At 45.8% G+C, this 21,547-nt stretch overlaps 1 protein-coding gene across 2 annotated transcripts in view; it reads right to left on the minus strand.

Annotated features, from left to right (window-relative positions):
• MYO5C (myosin VC) overlaps nt 1–21,547 on the minus strand; it is a 118,120-nt gene that overhangs the window by 88,934 nt on the left and 7,639 nt on the right. The window contains exons 2-8 of one of the 2 annotated variants that reach the window (XM_067747322.1): nt 15,588–15,698; nt 11,247–11,412; nt 10,529–10,673; nt 7,097–7,253; nt 4,773–4,916; nt 3,941–4,022; nt 2,696–2,803 (exon numbers count right to left, since the gene is read on the minus strand). In XM_067747322.1, coding sequence (XP_067603423.1) covers nt 2,696–2,803; nt 3,941–4,022; nt 4,773–4,916; nt 7,097–7,253; nt 10,529–10,673; nt 11,247–11,412; nt 15,588–15,698 — 913 coding nt within the window. Of the gene's footprint in view, nt 1–2,695; nt 2,804–3,940; nt 4,023–4,772; nt 4,917–7,096; nt 7,254–7,391; nt 7,521–10,528; nt 10,674–11,246; nt 11,413–15,587; nt 15,699–21,547 lie in introns of those variants that run through there. The other variant, XM_067747331.1, reaches the window with a different exon arrangement.

Genomic DNA, 21,547 nt, shown 5'->3' on the forward strand with positions numbered 1-21,547 from the left:
CTTTTCACAAATTGCAAGAAAACTATAAGGAACCCATCAACTATGCTCACTCTATCACCTAGGACAAGGGTCAGCAAACGTTTCCTTATTAGGCTTTGCAGGCTATAGAGTCTATGGCACAAGTACTCAACTCTGCCACCATAGCATGAAAACGGCCACAGATCATACTTAAATGAGTGTGGCTGCGTTCCAATAAAACTTTATTTACAAAAACAGGCTGCAATCTGCCAACCTCTGGCCTAGGACATTTTTTAGTGATTCATACTTTGAGGTCATGCTTTCATTAAATGTGTACTGATCTCTCATTCTGATAGAGCACGCCACAGTTCATAAACCAAGAGACGTTACCTCTTAATCCTCACAACATCCCCAACAGCTACTGTGCTGGCTACTCTCCAAAGATGACCCCCAATGCATTACCCTCCCATTGTTCATGCCCTGTGTAGTTTTCTCCCCATGGGTCAAGGGTCTGAGCTGGCCCTATGCCTTGCTTTTGATTATTAGCACACAGCAGCAGTGATGCTGCACTGCTTCCGAGGAGGCCGGTTCATAAAAAAACCTGCAGAGTCCACCTGAGCCTGTTGGAACTAGCTCTGGGAGAAGCTAGCCACATGTGACCGGCATGCTGTGAGGAAGGACACATGGAGGAAGAGAAATGCCCACCCAGCCCTCAATAATTCTAGCCATGCCAGCCCATGTGAGAGAAGAAGCCCTCAGCTGATCCAGCCCTTGCCACCATCATACGAGAATCCCCAAGTAAGAAGTGCCCGGGTGAGCCCAGTCAGCCCGGAATCACAAGAGATAATAATAAATTGTCATTTTAAGAAAGATAAAGCTCTTGTTCTTAGAGGACTCATAGCCATGTCCAATGCATGCATGTGGAGCAACATTAAGAGCTGCATATTGCTCTACAAAGATTTTCTTTTGTTCAGTTTAAGTGAACTTTGCAAAATTAAATTTTGTAGCAAAAAAGAGATCTGATCTTTTTAAAATTAGAAGTTTTGTTAGAACGACTGATTAGGGTAGAAATTGAATGCTAGTTCATAAATTCCTGATGGAAAGGAAGAAGCCCAAAGTTAGACACTTTTTATTTGAAAGGTCTATCTCGAGGTTTTCACACAGTTCACATATTAGAATGAGAAGCTTCTACATGATTATTTCTTCTCTTTTAGGTATATCATTGTTCTCAAATATTCTCATTCAGATTTAGTAGGTCTGGGGTGATATCTAGATATTAGAATTTAAAAAAAAAAATCTTCTCAGGTGATCTGACATTCTAGTATTCAGAACCACTGGCAATAAGTCACTGTTTCTCAAAGAGTTATACTCTTAGTTAAGATCATTTATTTATTTTTTAATAAAATTAATTATTTTTATTGCTTCTTCAAGGATATTCTTTTTTCCTTTTTTTTTTGAATTGGGGTATGGCTGTTTTACAATGTTGTGTTAGTTTCTACTGTACAGTGGAGTTCCCTGTGCTATACAGCAGGTTCTCATTAGTTATCTATTATACATATTAGTGTATATGTGTCAATCCCGATCTCCCAATTCATCCCACCCTCCCAAGAATATTCTTAAGTAAAACTTTTTTTTTTTTTTTTTTGCGGTACGCGGGCCTCTCACTGTTGTGGCCTCTCCTGTTGCGGAGCACAGGCTCCGGACGTGCAGGCTCAGTGTCCATGGCTCACGGGCCTAGCTGCTCCGCGGCATGTGGGATCGTCCCAGACCGGGGCACGAATTCATGTCCCCTGCATCGGCAGGCGGACTCTCAACCACTGCACCACTAAGGAAGCCCAGTAAAACTTTTTTTTACTGTGAGCCCATGGAGGTGAAGAATACTTTGACTACTGCTATAATTTGGTGCCCCTTCCATAAGGTTTCTTTTTTTTTAAGGATTTTATTTATTTATTTTTTTGGCTGTCTCGGGTCTTAGCTGCAGCACACAGGATCTTCGTTGAGGCATCGGGGATCTTTTGTTGTGGTGAGCGGGCTCTTCATAGCAGCATGCGGGCTTCTCTCTAGTTGTGGTGTGCAGGTTTTCTCTTCTCTAGTTGTGGCATGCAGGCTCCAGGGTGTGTGGGCTCTGTAGTTGTGCACACGGGTTCCAGAGTGCGTGGGCTCTGTAGTTGTGGAGCGCAGCTTCAGAGCATGTGGGCTCTGTAGTTTGCAGCACTCAGGCTCTCTAGTTGAGGCACATGAGCTCAGTAGTTGTGGCACACGGGCTTAGTTGCCTGGTGGAATGTGGGATTTTAGTTCCCTGACTAGGGATCGACCCCGCGTCCCCTGCATTGCAAGGTGGATTCTTTACCACTGGACCACCAGGGAAGTCCCTGCCATAGGGATTTTAAAATTATTTATTCATTCATTCATTCATTTTTATTGGAGTATAGCTGCTTTACAATGTTGTGTTAGTTTCTGCTATACAACGATGTGAACCAGCTATATGTATACATATATCTCCTCCCTCTCACCCCCTCTTCAATCCCACCCATCGAGGTCATCATACAGCACAGAGTTGATTTCTATATCTTTTAAGGGAAAAGCACCTTTTTGACCACTTGGTCTCCAAATATGGTTTTTGATTGGCTCATCTTAAAATTAGAATTTATTAGGTGTCTTCAGAACACATGCATGCTGGGCATCCCAGCCTTTTTGGAGAAAATGGCCACTCCTGGGATAGGATGCTTTCACTTACCCAGTAGTGTGAAGGTCTTCTGAGTCTCTATCATGTTGGCTCTGTCATTCACGCCCTCAATGATGGTACTGCCCCCCATTCTCGTATAATTAAATTCTTCTGCACTCCCTGAAATCAAAAGTAAGGCTGTGATATCTGTGACACAGAAATTTGAACATACATGTACATCAGAAGCGAGAAGAAAAGTTCACACTTAATGTGCTGTCTTAAGCAGTTTAAAAATGTCTTTCCACTTATTCCTTAGAATTCTACGTTGCTGACTCAGAAGCTGAGGCTCAGAAAAGTGAAGTGGCCTGCTCTTGGACCCACAGCTGACCGCAGGGCAAGAATTAAAACACCGGCCTGACTCCAGAGCGCATGGTTTTTGTTCCCATACCTAATAATTTTATACAGCATTACTGAGGTTTACTGAACGTACGATTAACTGTAGAAAACTTGATAAGTTTTGATAAACATATACCATTATAAAAACATCACTATGGTCAAGATAATAACCATATATGCATCTAATATTTGAATAGTAGGGAAGCCTTCAGAAAGCTCTTCCATGTTCGCTCTTCACATTGTATTTGGCAGACAAGGCATGGATATTATCATTATATGAAATCTGAAGAAACTTAGATTCTACAAGTGCAGGTAACTTCTCCAGGATTAGGGAGTGTGCATTCAACTCCGAGACACTAGACAATTCCGTCTACCAACATGGCACAAACGGCCAAGACAGGAGAGTCGAGATACCACCGGAGTTGGGCCATTTGCACGAACCGACAAATAGCTCATTAATTATGGTTATGATTAATAATGATTTTGAGTCATCAAGGAAATTCAAATTATGATAGAGGTACTCTGTCTCAGAAGACACGGAAATATGTCATAGCTGTTAGAAAAATGACCATCCAAGAAGTTCAGATAAAAAGAAAAGTTTGGGGACTTAGATCAGTAAGTCCCAGTGGTCAGAAGGCCTTCTTCAGGTAGTTCTAGCTGGATGGACCATAATCACTCTGGAATTTTGAAAAGAACCCTGGAGTTGAAGGGGTCCCGTATTCCTGGACTCACTTTGCCCCTAACTAATCTATCTCCTTAGTTAAATGCATCAAGTCCACCCCTGGAACCCAAGGATCTTATGTTTTTGGACAGAATACTTTTTTTTTTTTAAAGTGACGATATTATAAGAAGATGAAATTAACCTAGAATTTAAATTCCTACGTAAAAAAGAGACTCTTCCACACACCATGCATTACGTACCCAATTTAAGATGTTTAAATTCCGACTGCTGTGCAGATGCACAAAGCTGATAGAAAATGTGGTAATTTCGCTCATTTTCTGACTGTAAAATAAAGAAAAGCCCTGAAATTACACAAGCCCTTTACAAATGAAAATGTGAGGTTTTCAACAAGAGGGTCTTAGATGGCTAATCTGGATTGACAGTTCTGCTCTCATGGACACGGACGTCTACGTGTGTTTTTGCTGTGACCCAACTTCTTGCCTCCACTGGCTCACAGAGGGAGAACTGGTGGCCCAAGATCACCTTCCAAATAACCACCACAGAGAAAATGTCATTAAACGAAACATTCTACGAAATGGAAATAATGTAGTTAGTACCAGGTGAAATTTTAAAGAAACTCCCTGCAATACAAGGTTTACTGTTACTCTCCTTCTGGGACAAAATGATGAGAATTTTCTCCATTTTATGGACAGAAGCCTTTTTCTTAAACCCCGCCTCTCTAGATCTGATCCCATTCCCTTCCTGATACAAAAGCCAGTCTAACAGCTTTGTCTATTTCAAGTAGTCTTTGTGTTCTAGAAAGATAAACTTGAGTTTTAAATGCTAAGGACTTACGTGCCTAAAACTGAAAGTCATAAACTTTTCCCTCAACCATATAATTCCACTAATACTGCACCTACTCATCAATTTTCATTTTTAAGAAATAGAAAAATAAATAACCCAAACTGCAAATGAAATATAGGAAAACTGTATTCTTCAAGTCACAAACAATGTAGGTTTTCTAATGAATATATGAATGTGAACCATACTATAAAAGTTGGGGAAAAGGAAATTTAATATTTTTATACTTACTTGAAAGACAACTCTGGATTTCTCCAGCAGGTAAGTTCTCATGTTGGCTCCTATAATTTGATTTCTCTCATCAAAACTGATTTCTGTGTATTTCCCAAACCGACTGCTGTTGTCATTGCGGGTGGTCTTGGCATTTCCAACAGCCTACAAAACATAGTAACAACATTATAAAAAACCTTTGCATCAATATTATTGGAGCAGTTACAGTAAAATCCAGTCCTGTATGCTGGGGAAAAGTCTGATTATAGAGGGAGGCCGGGAGGCAGGGGCTCGCAGGGAATAAGACACATCCTTACGTCTCCTCAGTCTCACCTCAAGGCTCTCCTCAGTCTTACTGGTAGACACTGAGCGGGATCAGAAAACACATGGGTTCTGATGTTTTAAGACCCTAGGTTCCTTTTTTACTATCTGTGTGATGCTAGAAAAGTTATTTCATCTTTCCAAGTCTCAATTTCTCTAGCTGTAATATGGGGAAGTATGCATCTTACAGAGTTGGGAGAATTAAATGAGATAATATACAGTGCCTCAACTCATCTATGCCTAAAATATTAGAGATGCTCAACTCAAAGTCTACATCCTTCATCCAACCTTTATTTCTGTCCTTATCCCTTACCACTTCCCTACTCGAACTTTCTACTCAACCAAAAAACTGCCTTCTTCCATCCCTCCCACACTGAGCATGATTTTTTCCTTTTACTTCTGCTACTGAATTCTGTCTCTCCTCTTGCCCACCCTGCTCTCCCTTCCTGGGCACCTTCCATCTGGAAGTACCCTTCCTACGCACACACGTCGCATTCCTGTCCAGGCCATCATGCTTTTGGACAACATGTATGTACTGGCAGGCAAAAGTAAACCAAAGTAGACATGGTCCTGCCTTCATGGAGCTTACAACAGCGGGTGAGACCAACCCTAAACAAATAACCACACAATATCATCCACTGGGCATTTAACAGGGTAGTGCTTCCTGACAACCTTTTTACTGCCATCTTGGATCATGATTTATCTTTCTATTCGAATTTAAAATATGTTATGTTAGAGGAGTCTTAAAACTTGGGGATTGGACCTTATTTTCATTACTTCCTGTATTATTTCGGCACAGTGACTTAAACAAAATAGGTGGTCTAATAAATATTCATGGAGGATTTTGATTCAAGAAAACAGGGAGAAAGGGTCTAGGAATCTAACGTTCTTAATTATTTGCTATGCTTCCAAATAAATCCAAATCAATCCCCTTCCCAATTTGCAAGGCAGTCAGAGTTGGCCTCTGGGCCCTCTCGTGAGCTGTCAGATGCCCCTTCTTCCTTGAGGGTTGTCTCCTTACCCCTGGGTGCCATCGTGGTTGGCCTTGCCCACATATCTGAGCCAGTCAGTGGTGTGCTGATGAATCACCCTCGGGGAGGGGAGGAGGAACAGCCTGGATATGTGACATTTGCCAATTTGTAAGGTGTAAATACTTCCACCATGACTGATTTCAAACTACCAAAGGTTTAACAATAACTTGCAAAAGAATTCCTGAATGTTTAACAATCAGCTCATGAAAGTTGGTGCTGGTTTGGCTGGAGAACACCACTGGTCTTGGTGTACCAGTTGTCTCTGTGGTTGAGGAAATTTCCCCTGGGATATAAACGTAAACAGGGGACTCCTGAAATCCTGATGGTGGAATTTCTAGCCCAGCAGGTAGAGGAGAGAGGGCTTGGAACCAGCAATCTATGCCCCAATCTCCTTCAAATCCCACCGGAGAACAGACTTCCTTGCTCCTTCCCTACCCTCACTTCTTTGGTTTTTAAAGGAAGGGAACTCAAGTTAGCAAGGACAACATACAGGCATACCTTGAAGATATGGTGGGTTTAGTTCCAGACCACCGCAATAGAGCAAATGTCACAATAAAGCACGTCACACGAATTTTCTGGTTTCCCAGTGCAAACAAAAGTTATGTTTACACTATACTATAGTCTATTGAGAGTGAAACAGCATTATGTCTAAAAAAAACAATGTGCACACCTTAATTTTAAATATTTTATTGCTAAAAAATGCTAACCACCATCTGACTCTTCAGCAAGTCAGAATCTTTTTGCTGGTGGAGGGTTTGAAATACTGCGAGAGTTACCAAAACGTGACACAGAGACAAAAGTGAGCAAATGCTGTTGGAAAAATGCACTGATAGACTTGTTCGATGCAGTATTGCCATAAACCTTTAACTAGTTAAAAGAAAAGAAAAAAAGCAATATCTGCAAAGCGAGGTATGCCTGTATACACGAACCAGCCCACTTCTCCATACACGCCTCTGCCTCTGTCCCCACTCCCCACCCCCACCGGGTACACACCTCAGTTATGGGGTTCGACGCCAGAACCTTGTCTTCCACGCGAGCATTAGTGCTGGACTTGCTGACGGTGGCGAAGTACCTCATGGCATAGCGAGCAGATACTGTCTTTCCAGCACCCGACTCCCCGCTTACAATTATTGACTGATTTTTATTATTTCTAAAGCAAATAAATAAAAGGATTTTTTAAAATATTCATTTCTTCCTATTAGGCAATATATACTCATCAAGAAAAATGCAGATAAGCCCGAAGAAGGGGCTTTGTTTTATCACTTGAAAGTAACTCTTTTTAACATACCAGTGAATTTCCTTCTAGTCTTTTTCTCTGTGATTCTGCTGAACACACAGCTTTGTTTCGTGTTGTGTCCCCTGTGCTGAGAGTCCCCAAGAGCAATCCCAGATCAGTGATCCACTAGCAGGACTCACAGGACTCAGCACACATTCGCACTCATGGCTAAGATGTATTACACCAGAAGGATACAAAGCAAATCAGCAAAGGGAAAAGGCATACAGGGCCAAGTCCAGAGGAGGCCAGGTGTAAACTTCCAAGAGTCCTCTCCCAGTGGAGTCACACAGGATGCACTTACTTCCTCCAGCAATGAATTACGACAACACACGGGAAACACTGTCTACCAGGGAAGCTCAACAGAGACTCAGTGTCCAGAGTTTTTACTGGGGGCCGGTCACATAGGCATCCTCTGCTATCACACACCAAAATTCCAGATGCCCAGAAGGAAAGCAGATATTCAGCAGGACCACATTGTTCACACAAACAGTTTAGGTGCAGTGAGCCACTCTTAGCAATTAGGAAATGCTGAGAACCTTCCTGAAATCCAAGTTCCCAGAGGTTTGCCACAGGTCAAACCTGCAAGCAGGTTTCTAAAGATAGCAGTCTCAAGCCTATGTCAACTCCTTTCTGTATATCCCCACTTAAATATAAAAACATTTTAAAGACATCATTTGGAGAGCAATTACTTGAAATGTACTTGGGAACACGTGTGCTCCATAAGCCAACATGCTCTGTTACACAACTTAGAGATCTTAAAAAATGCATTAAACTTTTTGTGTCATTAGATCATGATGGCAGAACCTTATTATAGTTGCTGTCCTAGCACCACTTATGTGCCAGGTGCTTGGTGAAAACTTTACCGGGATTCTCATTTAAGCCTCACAAAAATCCTATGCCACATACTGTGTATCCATTTTACAGATGAGTAGAACAGTGACTCAGCGAGGCACAGAACACACAACCTCCCTGTGAACACTGGAGCGGACCTTAGAGAGAGAGCTCCTGGCCTCAGTGAGGAAGCCAAGATGCTCAGGAGGTGAACGACACTCCCAGCGCCCCTCAGCTGCATGGAGTGGGACTGGTGTTACTAAAGCTGGGCTCTCCGGACTCCTAGTCTAGCATCAGCAAGTCCAGTAAGAGCCTGCCTTAGGTTCGGTTCTGCTATTACAGTTAGACAGACCTCCAGAGGAAACTGGCTCTTCAAGCTTGAACCTGGCTCAGTCCTGCAGCTCTAACGAGCTCATGCTACTGACACCCAGGAGCAGTCCTGGCCTGTCAGGCTCTGAGCCACACAGACTCTAATCTTGCAGATGCCCTGGAGACCTGCAGGGGCCAGGGTAAATCCCAGAACCACGGGTGTTTTCGCACTGGAAAGAACCTTGCTGTGGCAGAAGCCAAGGTAACTGGCAAAATTTTTTGGAACCTCCAGGATCTTTCATTTTCTGGTACCATCGGGCTTGGCTGCCCTCTACTCATGAGCCTCCACACTACCCGCAGGGCTTAGGAAAGGGGGGAGACTTTTACATCATTCGTCACAGCACCAGAGTAGGGACGGCAGGTTCGGGTCCAGCTGGTGTCCTCTGAGCCTGGCTCGCCTCCCAGCCTCTGATGTGTATACAAAAGAGAGGGAGTCACACACTCTGCTGTGGGCTGACAGGTGCATCGAGGCATGGAGGGCACCTGCTGAGACTGAGGACGTGGGGTTCGGGTGTCCCAGGTTACTGGCTTTTAATCAGTAATTCTCTACCCAACATTCATCCTCCCCTGCTTCTTAGGGACTAGGCCCCAATTCTTAGTGGACATGTTGCTGCGTATATGAAAGACTACATATCCCAGCCTCCCCTGTGGCTAGGCATGGTCATGTGAGTAGCACCTGACCAATAAGCTGTGAGCAGAAGTGCTCTGTGGGGGTTTCTGGGAGGGCTCCTTAACCAGGAGGGGCACACCCTTCCCCTGGGACACTCTATAGCCTAGAAAAGAGAGAAAGAAGGCTGAGTACTTGCTTGGCCCTGAAGCCAAGGATCCCGCTCCAAGGATTGGGAAGCTGGAAGGCACTGATCCTTGATGACTTGGTAGAGGTGGTGTGCTAGCCCTGGACTGCCCATCAGACTTCTCTGCAGGAGAGAATCATGCATTTCTACCTTGTATAAGCCACCATTATTTTTTCCTGGTTATCAGCAGCAGAGCTTGGAATGGGTGCTCTCTGAGCAGCTAGCTCACAGATGAGGATCCTGAAGCTGAGGGAGATCAGGGCTGTGCCCAGGGTTATGAAGTAAATGTAGCAGACCCAGGTCCTGTGTCTCAGGTTTTATCTGTGAAATAAGGGCATGATGGCGGTTCAACAGACTTCACAGATGTGTTCTAAGACTCAAAGGAGACCACTGTCTGTGAAAGTTCTTTTGCAAACTGTAAGGATCTACAAAGATCCTTTTACAGGTCAGGATGTTGAAGCCAAAATAGGATAGTTACGGGGAAAAGAAATTACACGTGGAGTCTAGAAATCTGAGCACAAATCCCAGCTCTGCCTTTCTCTCGCTGGGTGACCTTGGGTGGATGGCTTCACATCTCAGTCGTCTGACTACTGCTCAGGCATCCTCATCACACGCTCTTGTGAGGGCACTCAAGATGATGTGTGAGAGTGTGTGCACAGTGCCTGGTCCACAGGAGGCTTTTCATAAAAGCCTCCTTGTTTGCTAGCAAAACAATAACTTCACAGGCCCTACAAAAAACAAGTGGCAAAATCAGAATAAAACACCCAACCTCCTACAGCTAAAACCTGTGCTCATCTATCATTAGAGTCTGCTGCCATGGATGGGTAAAAATGCTTAAGCATCTCACAGTGAAGAATAAATCAATTTTCTTCCAACCAAACACACGGCAAGAAAAGCATGGGCTATTCCCAGATTGGTAGGACTGACTTGACTACCTAGAAGGGGCAAAACCAGGAAACTTGGTTTAGACAGTTACATAGCAAACCGTCATTTGCTACTTGGTACAGTCAGTCTGCTCTACCAAGCACCCCCACCGGTCTGACTGATGGTCACTTTTAATGAGACCCGGCCAGATGTCTCCCTTCCACTGCGAAGGCCCAGCAAATGCAGGAGCACTGGGAGAGCAAGAGGAAGCCCCGCCTGGCGGGAGGCTACCTGGCCATCTGCTTGTATGCCTCTTCTGCCACAGCAAATATGTGCGGGTCCATATCGCCCATGTTCTGCCCGCTGTAGGCGTGGATGATGGCATCTCCATATATCGGCAGCTGCTTGTAAGGATTCATGGCCACCAGGATGATTCCTGAGGAAAGATGTCAGACGCAGTGATGGGATTCTTAGTGTCACCTCTTTCTCCAAGTTCTTTTGAGAAACCGCAGCTCTGTCACTTATTAAATCTCCTGTGTGACTTTGGGCAGGTCACTTAATGCTCCGAATCTCAGTTCCCTGCCGAGGTCACCTACATTTCTAGGCTACTCTGAAGGTTAGATGAGATGACAGATGGCAATGCCCTAAAACTGAGAGGCTCTTACAATTCTCAGTGTAAACATAATGATAATATCACTGCCCAAAATAATAAACTTATCACATCCAACGAGAAACTCACACACAAGCTTTAACCACATATATTTTTCTTGGTAGTCCAATCTTAGTTTTTGTTGAAGACTCTCCCCACCTAGATACTTCGTTTTCTAACAAACTCTGAGATCAGATGTGTGTACCTTTTAGATAGAAACCTGGGCAAATTTTTAGGTGTGATTACACGTTTTGACAGAGTCAACATTTCTAATATAAACATAATATAAAACATAATCGGGATGCTCTAGACAACGAGCATTAAGTTTCATTCCTGCGCTCCTAGAATTGCTCTCCTTACCACTGTAGGTGTAAATGAGTTTGGATTCTGCAAAGCGGACTCTGAGATTGTGGAGCACAGCGGGCTCGTGGAGATAGCTGAGGGCCGTGAGGTCATTCTCACCCACGAGGATGTCAGGATTCCGAAGTGGAGGCAGAGATTCTGGATCAACGGAATAATCCAGCTCCTGTGGACAAAGATGAAATTAAAGTTCTGGAAGTAAAAGTTTTTTGGTGTTTCTGCTGAATCACTGTCCTCTTTCCTAACTACCCCACTTTGGAGTGACCCCTGACACTCTAAAAAAACAAATTTATGTATAGCAACGAGAAAATAATCTTCGTGGCTGACTTTTGGGAGCCAGGTGATCAAGGTATTGGCTGTGTGCCCTAGGGTGTGTCACTCACCTTCTCTGGCCCTCCCTTCTCTCATCTGTGAAAAGACTGGCTGGACCACATCAGGGGTCCTCAGAGCTACAGAGGCCTCAATGAGGCGTGGCAGGGAAGTTACACGGTCAGGGACCTGGGCATCCCATCCCAATGCTACCACAGGGGCTCTACTTGCATGTGGTTTAGCTGCTGCTGCCATGAAAGTTTTCATTTGGAAACAGGATTCTGTTGCTAAAATGACTCAATGATCTAAGGTCCCTTGAAGCTCTAAGGTTGCCGTATCTCTGTTGGAAGTTGACTTTCGTGGTGGTGAGAAGTGTCTAAAGGAGCCTGCGTGGGATGATGGTCTCTCTGTGAGAGGGCCCCCTATACAGGTGACTCCTGTCTGCAGCCACCTGTGTTCCCAAGGGCTGCAGGGCTGCCTATTTCTATGATTCTCAGCCTTGGGCTGAGTAACTGGCCCAGGATGGCCTGTCATCTGCTAGATTTCACCATGTATATTCCGAAAGTAGCTGCCTGAGCAGAATGAAGGCAAGGTCAGCATGCCTTGCGGGCCTTGCAGATGTCAGAGCATTAAGGGACCTTATTACCACCTGTTCTACCTTCCTTCACTTTCACTTCACAGCTTGGGGAAGTGACTTCAGCAAGGACACCCAGCAGGCTTGTTTCCCTTCCACCGCCCAAGCTGCCTTCCTTTCCATACCTGGTCCTGGACCAGCTGCACAAAGTGACCCAGCTGTCCCTTATCAAGAGCCCACTCTGCAGGCCCTGTACCAAGGACTCAGCACTGGTTTTTCATCTGATCCTCAAAATTGCTTTCTAAGGAGGGCATGACATCCCTAACTAAGAGTTAAGGAGACAGGTTCAGAGAAGTTAAGCTCCTTGTTGAAGGTCACACAGTTCATATGGGTCTGGCTGACTCTGAAGCCTGCGTCATGATGCCTGGTCAACACTGACAGGGGTTTGGTTTGTTAGCTGGTTGGACTGTTTTCCATAAGGAGAGCAGCTCAGGGCAATCCGGGACAACTGGGCATGGATCCTCACAGCAGCTGCCTGCTCATTATCAATGCAATCATATTTATGAACCTGCCCCAAGCAGGATATTTTTAACCTACACACTTTTGAGAAGAAGATAAAGTGCTGCTCATACATAATTTATACTTACCCTGAGTTTTTCGGGGTTTTTTTTGTGGTACGTGGGCCTCTCACTGTTGTGGCCCCTCCCACTGCGGAGCACAGGCTCCAGACACACAGGCTCAGCGGCCATGGCTCACGGGCGCAGCCGCTCCGCGGCATGTGGGATCTTCCCAGATCGGGGCACGAACCCGCGTCCCCTGCATCGGCAGGTGGACTCTCAACCACTGCACCACCAGGGAAGCCCTCCATTATGTTTTAAATCAACAACCTCCTTTTCCAGTTCAGCCATTGTGTGTGTGTGTGTGTGTGTGTGTGTGTGTGTGTGTGTCTTATGTGTGAAAGAAACAGAAGGAGAGAGAGAGAAAGACAAATAGAACAGACAGTCTTTGGGGGAGGGGAGAAAATATGAATGTGAAGAACATGAGATCAACAGCTGGAAACAGAGGTGATATTTTCTTACATAAAGCAGGCTTTGTCCTTCATGGTATAGATAAAGGGTTAAGGTAAAAAGCAAGAGATGAATGGATAAAGAAGATGTGGCACATATATACAATGGAATATTACTCAGCCATAAAAAGGAATGAAACTGAGTTATTTGTAGTGAGGTGGGTGGACATAGAGACTGTCATACAGAGTGAAGTAAGTCAGAAAGAGAAAAACAAATACCATATGCTAACACATATATATGGAATCTAAAAACAAAAAAAGAAAAGAAAATGGTCAGAAGAACCTAGGGGCAGGACAGGAATAAAGATGCAGATGGAGAGAATGGACTTGAGGACACGGGGAGGGGGAAGGGTAAGCTGGGACGAAGTGAGAGAGTGGCATGGACATATATACACTACCAAATGTAAAATAGTGAGAAGAAGCCACATAGCACAGGGAGATCAGCTCGGTGCTTTGTGACCACCTAGAGGGGTGCGATAGGGAGGGTGGGAGTGAGGGAGATGCAAGAGGGAAGAGATATGGGGACATATGTATATGTATAGCTGATTCACTTTGTTATACAACAGAAACTAACACACCATTGTAAAGCAATTATACTCCCATAAAGATGTTAAAAAAAAAAAAAAGGCAGCCTGGCCACCTGCCATCTTACCTGCCTCTCCCCCTCCTCCTCTGAGCAGCTCATTCAGGGCCAGGAATGTCGCCTCCAGAAGCCCTGCTCATATTACTAAAGCAGCAAACTGCCACTGCAGCTGCTGCCCTGAGATTTTTCTCCCCAAAGCCATCTGGTCCCTAATCAGAACCTTGACTGCACTGGAGATACTCAACAAATGCCCCCAAGGAGTTTCTGATGGGAAGGGAGAGGCTAAATGGAAATAGCAGCTCCTCTGCCTCCCCTCCTTGCATTTACACACGCCTCCAGGGATTATCTCATCTGATCTTCAGCCGCCCTGTGATATGCTGTTACTAACTCCATCTGACATGTGAGGAAGCCGAGGGGCTCACTGTCACAGACTTAGTGGGATCTGAACCCAGATAGTCTGCCACAGACTGGGAAGGATTTGAACTCAGATAGTCTGATTCTAGAGGATGTGCTCTTAACTGCTATGTTTATCTCCCTTCCCAGGATCTGAGGAGATGACTCCAAATCCAGGACAGTCTGATTGGCAGTAATATGTCCTGTCTCTGCAGAGACCATTTCCATGCCTTGGAAATTCCAGCATTTTAATATTCATGTGAAATTCCCAGGACTAACTCTGACATCCAGATGGATCATGAATCCTTTGTCCAATTCTGCATCCAGATACTTGATTCTAAAAACCTAAGGTCAGCCTAGCTATGGATCCAGTGGGATGTCATTACAGCTATGGGGGGAAAGGACGACTCATCATGGAAACTTAAAGCGGAGATAAAATCTGTAGAAACTGGTAATCGAAAGCCATGACCAGCCTTTGAGAGGAACTCTTCACGAGCACGCTCTACCATGGGGACAACTGCCCAACCTCCTGGTCATCCTTTGCCTCTCCCTTGCCACACTGGCACCACAGAGCTTCCTCATAATGTCCTACCCAGCTGGGCTTCCTGTCCCCTTGTCCCATCTCCCATCACTCCTCCAACTGCCCTGTTACACTCCCTCCTGGAGGTCCCAATTCTTACCTCTTTCTATTCATCCTTAGACTGACTCTCCATTCTCCCACACCTCCCTCTCCCTTCCTGTTTTTTTTTTTTTTTTTTTGCAGTACACGGGCCTCTCACCGTTACGGTCTCTCCCGTTGCGGAGCACAGGCTCCGGACGCGCAGGCTCAGCGGCCATGGCTCACGGGCCCAGCCACTCCGCGGCATGTGGGATCTTCCCGGCCCAGGGCACGAACCCGCGTCCCCTGCATTGGCAGGCGGACTCTCAACCACTGCGCCACCAGGGAAGACCTCCCTTCCTGTTTTCTATCTCCCTTCTTCTATATCTCTTCCTCTTCCCATCTTGATGTTTTTCTCTACCAGTTTATGTCTTGGGCTCAAACTACTTCCTCTCCAAGTTTCTCATCTTCACCCAGTCTCTGTGCTGAGACCCATAAAACCAAAATGGTAATCATTTTTCAGCATTCTCCCAACATTGCTGAATCCCCAGAAAAGCAGCACAGAGCACAGATCTGTCCACTGCATCTCATTCCAGAGAGAGGCCCAGCTGACGCAGGGCACTTTATGTCTTCATTAGGGTAGTGGGGGGTGGAGGCAGGGAGGTGGGGAGGGGTACAAACACACGGGTGGATCCACAGCACCAGCTGGCCATGTTAGGTGCCCCCTCATGTGCCCTCTGCCGAAGGTGCTCCCCTCCCACACACACCCTACAGTTTCTCCTTTATACATCATGGTAGTTATGATCGAGGACCCTCACCGTTCCATCCTCCAGCAGGAGACGCAGGACTTTGGCACCAACTCTATAGTCCTTTGCTATTTCGGCAGACTTCCAAACTTCTTCAGGATCAGGAATCCAAACCCTGTTGTACTGACCAACAGAATAAGAAAGGCTTAATTTCAGCACTTTAAAAGCAAAACACAAATCGTTAGATGATTAGACTCAGGGAGATTTCTTTCTGTCCACGAACGTCAGTAAATTCATTAGGAATACTTTTACCTAATGTTTGCTTGTGAGGTAATCGTTAGTGTATCTGCAATGCACCAGGCCTAGCTGCTTCATTTCACAGGTAATAGAATTCCCAAAGCCTCTTAAATACATATTGAAAAAGGAAAGCCGGGGAGTGGAAAGGAAATCTGTGAGTCTCTTCATGGGAAGATCTGAGCACTGTCTACAAGAGCTGGAGCAGAGGGATGTGGTTCACCACTGATGAACTATGGGGCTCTGGGCCGGACACTTAACTTCTTGTGCTCATTTTTCTCATCTATAAAATGGGCACAACAATACCTACTCAATACTTCAGGGTTTGCTGGGAGGTTACATTGGACTGAGTAGCTGACAGCACTTTGCAAAATGCTGTGGAAGTAGTGTTACAGCAGTGTTATCACAGTCTTTTCACACTGGTCAGCAGCCAACGATTCCCACCGTGGGGACTGTGGAAGTCCCGAGCTCAAGGTCCCACCTGGCTCAGTGCTGATGTGCAAGTCCTTAAGCAGAACTACATTGCTATGTACTGAATTATCCCCTCAAAATTCCTATGTTGAAGCCCTAACCCGCAATGTGAATACATTTGGAGATAAGGTCTTTAAGAGGCAATTAAGGTTAAATGAGGTCATAAGGCCCCGATCCGATAAGATTAGTGTCCTTGTAAGAAGAGATACCAGGGAGCTTGCATGCACACTCTCTCTCCACCTGCATGCACAGAAGAAAGGCCATGGGAGTTCAGTGAGAAAACAGCTGTCTGCACCCAAGGGGAGAAGCCCTCACCAGACCAACCCTGCCAACACCTCGATCTTGGACTGCCCTGACTCCAGAACTGTGAGAACATAAACGTCTGTTGTTTAAGCACCCAGTCTGTGGTGTGTTGTCATGGCAGCTCAAGCCGACCAAGACACACATCTAATATTCACACTCACACACTGGGAAGGGGGCAGGCTCACTCTCCAGAAGTCACCAGGGGCACCTGAATGCAGCTTGAGGTAAACACAAAGTGACTGCCATTCTCTATACTGCAGCTGTCACAGGGCCCCGTGAGTCATTCTTCTCTCCCCTGCATGCATGCTGCAGCATCATGCACGGACCACTCTTGCTTTCACCCAGACCCCACATTTCATATTCTCCTGTGGTCATCTATTTGTTTGTTTGTTCATTCACTCTTTCGTTCATTCATTCACCCATCCATTCATCCCATCCATCCACCCATCCAACACCTGGGCACCTCCTGGGACTTTCCTGGTGACGCAATGTTTAAGAATCCACCTGCCAGTGCAGGGGACGTGGGTTCGAGCTCTGGTCTGGGAAGATCCCACATGCCGAGGAGCAACTAAGCCCATGTGCCACAACCAGACTCAGGGAGTCTGCAACGAAGAGTAGCCCCTGCTCGCTGCAACTAGAGAAAGCCCGTGCACGGCGACGAAGACCCAACGCAGCCAATAAATAAATAAATATAAATAAATAAACCTAAAAAATTAAATCAAAAAACACCTGGGCATCTCTTATGTACGCGTCTGGCACAGTGCTGGATTACCAAGAAAGAAAGGCATCTCCTCTTAATCATCATGGTCTTCCTACTAACTCAGCCAATCTTTAACCTGGAGCTGCAAGTGCATTATGTGTATATTTGCAACTCTCTGCTCACATATCGGTGGTTTCTATCAATGGGGGCACCCCTACAGGATACCCTGATGTCCTGGGACATAACCAGGCCAAAAGGAACAAGAATTGGGAAGCACTCACATGGAGATATGACGTAGCACCCAGGAAAGCTCCTGAATCCAAAGGCTTAATAGCTCGGGATCCCAGATCTAGATGAAGCCTAAGAAGCCATACAGCGTCTAACCCTCATTTCCCAGAGAAAAGTGGCCTTGGGGACTCCAAGTCCTCCAAAAGCAGAGCTGACATGAGCACCCAGTTCAGGCTGGTGCCTACAGTGGCATCTCCTTTCCACCTCCTTACATTCACAGGCCAAAGGAATATTGGTCCTCTGGCATTGTCCCTCAATGGGACAAATGGACCTTCTGAAGGTAATTGTCGAGTGTGTAAACTCTTGTAGCAGGGAATGTTTGTGCCTTTAGGAGAGAATGCTGCACTTATTTATTTAGGCTGCGTTGGGTCTTCGCGCAGGATTTCTCTAGTTGCAGCGAGCAGGGGCTACTCTTCATTGCAGCGTGCAGGCTTCTCATTGAGGTGGCTTCTCTTGTTGTGGCGCACAGGCATAGTTGCTCCACAGCACGTGGGATCTTCCCGGCCCAGGGCTTGAACCCGTGTCCCCTGCATTGGCAGGCGGATTCTTAACCACTGCGCCACCAGGGAAGCCCAAGAACGCTGCATTTTGCCTAAGTGCCTGCCATCCTTCTGAGTACAGTTCCTGGGCACTGAATTGGCACCAGGCATCATCCTGGACTCTGGGGAGAGTCACAAACAAGACACTGCCCTTTGTGAATATCTGCTTCTTAACAGCTCAGAGGGCAAACATCATGACCAAATGACGACCTGGATATGAGCCAGCTGAACACGTGGCTTGTGGACTGCTGGGGCCTTTCCACTGTGAGGAAATCTTCCCTTGGGTTGAGAGATCGCACCTTCAGGAGTTTTCAGTTACAAAAAAATTCTGGGCAATAATTATGACATTTTACTTTTCTTCTTTATAGTTTTATGTACTTTCTATAATTTGCATATTTTACTTTTATAATCAGAATATGCCATCTTTAAAGGCAAATATCAAAATATATGTTCACAAAAAGACTTGTACATGAACGTTCATAGTAACTTTCTTCATAATGGCTAAAAACTAGAAACAGACTCTATGTCCACTAACATGAGAGTAAATTAAAAAAACATAAAACTGTGGTATACTCATACAATGGAATACTACTTACCAATAAGAAGAATCAACTACTGATACAAGCAAGAACATGAATGAATCTCCAAAGGCTGATTTAAAGAAGCTGTACACAAACGAGTACATTCTGTATGAGTCCTTTAAATGAAGCACTAGAACAGGTAAAACAAATACAACGTGGGGAAAAGAATCAGAACAGTAGCTGCCTCTGGGGGTAGGAGGGTCTGGGGAGGGAATCTTGTGGGGCGATGGCAACATTCTATACCTTGAAGGGGTCTGGCTTACATAGGTGTTAAGCCCTTTTCCAAACCTCAGAGAACGCACACTTAAGGTTTGTACCTTTCATTGTCTGGAAATTTTACAAAAAGAACTAAACAACAATGGAACTCTTAACAATACGCATACTACTATTTAGGAGGACATGTGTTGATGTATGCGATTACCCTAAAACGCTTCAAAAAATAAGATGGGCTGAGGACTGAAGTATAAAAAGATGGATAGACATGGGATATAACAAATATGGTAAAATAGTCATGCTAGAATCTAGGTGGTGGGACAGATGCTCACCGTAGAATTTTTTCGACTTTTTTGTATACTTTAAATTTTCATAATAAGATGTTGAAGGAAATAAAGAATGAGTATAAGACAAAGTTTGGGGTGTCAGGACTAGACTAGGACAAAGTTGGTTGAGGAGCACATTTATTAAACTACTAGTTAATATAAGCTGCCTCACTTATCAAACAAAAAATATATGTATATCATTGGTTGAATATCAATCGACTCCCTAAGTTATTTGGGTTTGCTTTAATTCTTGACAGCTAGCTAAGAGCAGAAGTTTGCTGAAATGTGGCACGGGATGAGTGATACTTGGGAGAGACAGAGGGAGGGAAAGGGAAAGAGAGAGAAAATGGAAGAATGACCTGGCGGGCAATGACACACACTCAGAGACACGCGCCCATGCAAATAGGTGGAGAGAAGCCTCACAAGCACACAGACACACACACCCAAACTCCACACACACTTGTTGCCATGGACGACTATTTTCCATGTCAGGTCTGCTCCTGAAAGTATTTATTGCGAACCTCATAAAGCTGAAATCATTAATACTTTTTTATAGGATAATATTTTTATGATAATTGGGAATACCTCATTTATCAAGAATTGGCCACTACAGAATTTTATAGCTGAAAGGGTCCCAGGAGATTGTCTACTCCAAGCTGTCAAAGTTCTTTTCAAAGCTTGCTTCAAATGAAATGGTGGTAGCCCACCATGTTCTGCAGCTGAGGTCTCTCAGGCCCTTCCATGGAAACCTGAGGCTCTGAGAAGTGATGAGAGTCACTAAGCTAACCCAAGGCCTTTGTTTTCCTGATCCCCAAACTCAAGCCCAGAGAGGTCAATAACTCACCAAATACCACACAGAGAATCTCAAAGGCCAGGACTCCACGTAACCAGAGCTTGGGACTCCTTCTTTGAACCACTTGTTAATTAAATGAGTCTGGCTCTGAAAATAATCCTGAACACTCAACTGCAGCCATCTACTTGAGAGCGCACAGGCTGGTCTGTTTCAGCTAAAAGTAGCCTTAAATGCATTAGGACGTATGGAACCAAAAGTCTGCTTCTCTTCTGGCGTGAACACAAATGGCTTCCTCAGCCCCGGATTCTCCAGGCTGCGCACACCCCGGCAGGCCTGATGCCTCTGCCGGCAAGGCTGTCGGCCATTTAGGGCCCCGCAGCTGAGACCCAGCCTGGTAAGTAAACATGCCCAAGTTTACCTGGTTCCACCTCAGTTACACCCATTCGGTCCCTCCCTTCCGCCTCACATTCCTCAACCCACAAGGCAATGCTTCAAACCGGAGAGAGAGCTAACTGCAGTGTCTGGACAAACGACATGAGGTCATAGGACCTCCCCAGGGTGGCTCCTTCCTGTGGGGCAGGAGCCTCCTGACTCAGGTCACTTGCCAAGCCCTCCGGGGGCTGCCTGCAGCAGGGCCAGGAGAGCAGCGAGGCCTGCCGCCCACGCCTGTCCTGGGAATCTTCCCCTGTGGAGGGAGATCAGGGTGCATCCACGTCCGGGAAGGCTCCGGAATGAGGCAAAGGCTTCAAGAGGAAGGGCCACATCCTCAGGAACAGGCCAAACCCACCCACCCCACATGCTCAGATACAACCAGAATGGCATCTTCTCATGTCTCCCGCCTATTTGAGGGGTCTACCGGCAACAGCCACAGAAATGGCTTGGAGACTTTACATGGCGTATGGGATGACAGGGGTTTTCTCCTAGCCACTCTCTGGACTGGAAGGGGGTCTCCACATTCTCCGTCAGCCAGGCCAGGGCAGCGACACCACGCTCCCTCTCTTCTCTTCACTCATTCCTCCAGGCCTTCCCAGCTCCCCAGCCTCCTCCCGTGTCTCCCTAGATCCCTCCCGGCCTCTCCTCATGATGGGCTGTTTCTGGAGAGTTTCACCCATTCCCGCAGCTTCCACGACTGCCCTGGCACCTGTGCACCACTGAGGCCTCCAGCCCAGATCTCTCAGTGGGTCTAGACCACATTTCCAACTGTCTCCCAGACGTCAGCCCCTAAATGTCCTCTGACAGTCACAAATCCCAAGCTTGAGTGATCATTATGCCTGCCCCACACACAATCTTCCTCCTCAGTTCCCCTACCCGTCACATCAGAAACCTGGGACAGCGCTGGACACCCTCTCCCTCCTTCCCTTAGCCCCCAACAATCAAATGGTTATCAGGTGCTAGGACGCCTATACGTAAACAGGTCTCACCTGTCTGCCCCATCCACCCGCAATGCCATGGCCATCCATCAGCTCCCCCTATGCTGCGCCCACCAATCTTCTCTTGATGGGTACCGCAACCTGCAGAGTGCTT

The sequence above is a fragment of the Pseudorca crassidens genome, chromosome 1 (genome assembly GCF_039906515.1).
Source record: "Pseudorca crassidens isolate mPseCra1 chromosome 1, mPseCra1.hap1, whole genome shotgun sequence".
In the NCBI taxonomy this organism is placed as follows: domain Eukaryota; kingdom Metazoa; phylum Chordata; class Mammalia; order Artiodactyla; family Delphinidae; genus Pseudorca; species Pseudorca crassidens.